The sequence below is a fragment of the Anarhichas minor genome, unplaced genomic scaffold, assembly GCF_050575085.1.
Source record: "Anarhichas minor isolate MPS153535 unplaced genomic scaffold, ASM5057508v1 ptg000079l, whole genome shotgun sequence".
In the NCBI taxonomy this organism is placed as follows: domain Eukaryota; kingdom Metazoa; phylum Chordata; class Actinopteri; order Perciformes; family Anarhichadidae; genus Anarhichas; species Anarhichas minor.
In genome coordinates this window covers 2,395,001-2,400,000 of record NW_027466525.1, presented here as the reverse complement: position 1 = coordinate 2,400,000, position 5,000 = coordinate 2,395,001, and the positions used below count along the sequence as shown (strand labels likewise).

General features: G+C 39.2%; 2 protein-coding genes across 2 annotated transcripts in view; one reads left to right on the top strand and one right to left on the bottom strand.

Annotated features, from left to right (window-relative positions):
- The window catches only part of LOC142938093 (protein C-mannosyl-transferase DPY19L1-like), a 5,017-nt gene extending 3,281 nt beyond the window's left edge, over positions 1-1,736 (top strand). The window contains exon 4 of the mRNA XM_076081304.1: positions 1-1,736. This exon is cut by the window's left edge and continues 2,066 nt beyond it. The gene's annotated coding sequence lies outside the window, so the exon portion shown is untranslated.
- The window catches only part of LOC142937972 (uncharacterized), a 36,291-nt gene that overhangs the window by 8,266 nt on the left and 23,025 nt on the right, over positions 1-5,000 (bottom strand). The window contains exons 9-11 of the mRNA XM_076081126.1: positions 4,231-4,295; positions 3,258-3,528; positions 2,794-2,966 (exon numbers count right to left, since the gene is read on the bottom strand). Coding sequence (XP_075937241.1) covers positions 2,794-2,966; positions 3,258-3,528; positions 4,231-4,295 — 509 coding nt within the window. The remainder of the gene's footprint in view (positions 1-2,793; positions 2,967-3,257; positions 3,529-4,230; positions 4,296-5,000) is intronic.

Here is a 5,000-nt window from a genome sequence, read left to right as displayed (position 1 = left end):
ATACCATTGTTCCGTCAGCCCATTATCCCGAAAACAAACTTCCTTCCTTCCGAAGGCCCATCGCTCCGAAATTATGAACTCTCTTTGCAACCAACAGAAGCACATGGCTAATTATTATGCGGAATGACATCATATCATTTTTTCAGACTATGGTTTCTGATTAATGGTCTGTCTGAACAATGGGTAGTCCCCATGGAATTCACTCAAGGACTGTTTTAACAGACTTCACATAATAGAAGAGCATTCATTCTTAATTCGGTTATAAACTGGTGGAAAGAGTTTTCTTTTTAAATTCAAAACAAGTAGTTCCTCTAATTGTGCTTTTGTAAATACCCAAAATGTTTGTAAGATGCCAATGTAAAGCCTTCAAAAGGTTCTCTGTGTTTCTTTATTACTGTTTATTGCCAAAGGAAGTCTTGTTATTAAAGCTGCGTATTCGGGGTACTGTAGCACATAAAAGAAGTGGTTTTAGTGATTGAGAACCGTTGGTTTGTGAGTTCTGGAACAGCCAATCCAAACCATTTGTAGCAGTGGATTTTGTGTAAATGGTAGCAGTCGTTGGTTCCTTCTTCAGCGTGCGTTAATGGCCGTACAATATTTCAGGAAATACGCTTCATGGCTTTTATGCCGAGAGTTAAATGAGAAGATCCATAAAAGGTCTTTGTGGCAATACATGAAGCTACGGCCAGCAGGCAGGTGGCTTAGCTTAGCACAAAGACTGGAAGCAGAGGGAAACAGCAAACCCGGTGATGTCAAAAATCTGCTGAACAAAACTTCTAAAAGGTGCAGAAAAGACCAGTTTTGGTTTTACGGGGCGTTTGGTAACTATTTTTTTGGCTGAGCGCAATTGTTTCCGTTGGCAACCTCACGCTGACGACAAGTTACTGTTCCTGGCCAAGAAATAGTCCCGCTTAAAAAAAAACCTGTAAAGCCACAATTTCAAAAACAACCTGTTAATTAATGATTCATTAATACCTTTAGAGGTGCTGGTAGGCAGATGTAGCCGTTTCCCCTTGTTTCCAGTCTTTACGCTAAGCTAAGCTACCGATGCTTGCTGGCCATAGTTTCATATTTAACGGGCTGATATGAGAGTGGTATCGATCTTCTCATCTAACTTTTGGCCATGCATTTATCCAAAATGTCAAACTATTCATATAAGAAGAAGGCGTCGCCACGTTGGAGGAGTGGCAACAAGACAAAGGAACATTCTCACTTTCTTATCCCACTTCCTCCTGCAAGAGTTTGACTCTTAGCCACCGCAGACAGACTTCTGTCTCTGTTGCATGGTCACTCCTCCAACATGGTGCCATGTCCTTAACTATTGGTGACCACTTATTAAATACTCCGTGATGGGTTTTCTCTTTCTAAAAACTGTTTTATTGATTGAGCATCGGAATGAGACGAAAGGACAAATTAAATTAGTGTTGTGACAAAAAAACATTAAATGTGCCAGAGCGAGCGGTTGAACAAATCAAAAATACACATTTAATCCGTTTTGGACATTTTGTCCATCAGATTTCAGAGCTGTTTCTTCATGTAGTACTCGTAGAACGACTGGTTTCACGGTGTGGAAGTGATCTTGTAAGTGCCCGTGTTTTGTGAAGTGGGGCTGTCGTCACACTTCCTGAAACGCATAAATATTTCTTTTCCTGTCGCAGGCGTTTGTGTGTTGCAGATGTCTTTTATAATATTTGTCTATTTTGTCTGTATTTTAAAAAATAAAGTATTTGCCATCAGCACCATTGTTTTCTTGTCTCGTATTAAAGATTGTTCACAACAGACGGTTCCACAATCGTAGTCTTTAGCGCCATGGCTTTTGACGACAAACAACGGTACGAAAAACAACCGTCCAACAAAAGCTTAAAGTGAACGTTTACCTTTGTTTTCACACGGGACAGGAACAGCGGTCTCCTGGGTGAAAATCATGTGTTTGCAACTCTTCAGTCCAAGGCACAGCATCGCTGTTCCCTTTAGGAGGGATGTCTTGTTGCAGATTCAAGTCTCCAGCCCAAAGTTCTTAAAACTCTCATTAAAATAGTGTCTTTAATTAAAAGTATATAATGGTACATTTATGTTTAATTGCCTCCACCAAAGATGATACATTTTATGTCCTGTACATGCTGAATGTATCACACGGTTGTGGTCGATGAAACTTTAAATGCAAGAAAAAAGGTTTTGATTTAGACCAATAAGGGTTGAAATGAAAAGAACAATAGGCTGTGTTGATGATTTAATTGTATTTCAGTATTGATGACAGACAGTTTTATCATGCAGCAAGTAGTGACAGCTTAACAAGACCATTACAACCTACGCACCAAGTAGTGCCATAAAGAAATATCTCAATGGAATCACTGTCATAGTTTACAAAAGAAGTGATTTTTGATTATTGTTTTTTATTGTGAACTTCTTCATCCCTAATCCAGGAGAGAGCCATACACCTCCACCTCACACAGAGTCAGAAACTCTTGTCTTGGGATGAATATGTCGACGTAGTGACCGTCCATCCCATGACCGTCCGTCACATTACACTGGAACACTTCGGCACCACCTGATGGGATACTTGTGATCACAGCGCACCTGGCAGAAGAAACAGAAATGACGTTGTTGACTCCAAAAAAGGTTGGTCTCTGTCGCTTTAAAAGCACAAAGCAGTAATAAAACCATACTTTACAACAGTAAAACCAGATAAATTAGATGAAATAAAATATGATATTACCCAGAAGATATAAAAACAAGTAAATATTTATAGGTGCGATGTCACTACATACTAAATGTAATAGCTCAAATGCTCACCAGTCAGCAAATGCCCATCAGTCGGGCCACGGTACCCGTAGACTTCCACTTCACAGAGTGTGAGGACTTTATTTGGACCCGGTATAGCCACAATCACGTAACGTCCCTCCACACGTTCAGTGAAAGTCAGAGTAACCGATTCACCTAGACTAGCACTAGGAATTGTACCAACCCTGAGAGAGAGAGAGAGAGAGAGAGAGAGCATGAATCACATTTTATACCTGTAGTCCTTTAACATGAAGATGAAAGAAACAAGCTTGTTGTTTGATACTTGAAAATTTTCCTCACGTAATGATAATACTTTTTTTTTTTTTTTCAAAAGAGGATAAAAAAAAATATTTTTTATATATATTTGTGGTAATAACATCTGAAGGTGCCACATATCTATCGCCTCCACATGGCGACAGCTGAGCCTGCAGCTTGCAGCTAACTGTCTGTTTTGATCACGGGATATATTTTCTTACACTGGGTTGTTCAGAGAGTTGCCGATGTAAATCTGTGCCCCGTTGATCCTCTCCGCGCAGCAGTCTCCTCTGTTGGTGATGACGACGGAGGTGACGATGTAGGAGTCCAGCAGGTCCACTCTCCACCAGGGTTTGGTCATTTGAACAGTGTGGGTGCATGATCCCGAATTGTAATTAGCATCACGGTTTCCATCAATAGCATTGTAAGCAGCTGAAAACGCGTTCTCGAAACGGTCTGACTGGGTCGCCTTTCCACGCAAGGCCACGTTCTCTGGGAATGAGACGGTTGAAAAACACACAAGAGATATAAAGGAAGATCATTTGTGAATTGTTAAGCATAAATCTGTGTCTAACAACGTATTACTCCATGTCTTAGTGTGATATAGACCATGTGTTTCAACATTATATACTCTTGGTCTAAACTTAAACCATCACTGTTATGCAGTCAACTATAGTGCGTTTGTGTATTTGGTTGTGTTTGCTTGTGTTGCCAAATTGATGAATTTGTTTCTCTGTGATTAATTGTTGTGGAATTGTTCGAAAGATGTGTTGATTTGTTTGTCTCTTTGCATGTGTTTCCTTAAGTCTGATGAGCCACATGGCAACTTTTTGCTCATTGCTAAATCCTGCAGGAAGTTGTTGCAGACAAGTTTGCAGAAAAGAGGAAGTTGTTCTGCCAATGCAGTTTAATGTGAGGAGGGAAATTCATTTTTATGAAGAACACAAGTACATTTTCAAAAACAACATAATCATATTACCGTATAAAAAACTCAAATTTAGCCCAAATAAAAGTCTTGCTTCCTTTCACCACAACTCCAATGATTTTTGGAGAAATAACTAAACTCCTGACAGTTAAAGAGTTAATTTTTATAAATATACTTGTTACTTTTCTTGCTAACAAAACAGACCTACGTGCACCTCCTGGTGATGATTGACAATAAAGACGTCACACATACTCTCAGATCATACTCACCATAAGTGTTAGCTGAGCATGTCTCCAGGAGGAGCAGGAGAACCAAAACGCTGAGTTTCATTATTCTGTTTGAGAGAATCATTTATAAACCATATTTATTTTAAATGACACGTCTTATTATTCATTATTACTTGTGTAATATGTGTCCTATTGGAATTCTGGAGGAGTGATTATAACAATAATTGTGAATGTGTTATAATTCAACAATAAAATCAAATAGAACTTCATCCAGAGGGAAACTGCTGTTCAGCAGATGTAGTACAAAGGAGAGTGCATATACATAGTATAAGTATTCAGTTACATTCCACAATTATGGTTAAAACCTTTACAACTATTATTTGCTTCCATGTGCTCCAGAGGTACATATCCACATGCTAGAGATACTCAGAAACTGATGCAGGAAGATGATCTGATGCAACAAAGAAATGAAAAGTGTTACCTGGAGTCCCCAACAGTCGGATGATTCAATGAAGAAGAAAAAAGCTTCCAAACACCTAAAACCTAAACAGTTCCCGTGCTCTTTATATGCGTCTCGGTGAAACCGTATCCAACCAATCATCAGAAATCAGATCATATTCATCTTCAACTCTTATCCAATCACATGCCATCGGTTTACTCCCATGCACATGTATTTCCCTTCCCTGAACTCGTGACTCAATTTCAGAAGTGCATCTACAGAAGTGTTCCAAAGATCACACTGTTGTAGAATAACCGTACGAGACCTCATATAAACTGTTGCGTTATACCCACCACGTATGAACATGGTTAAA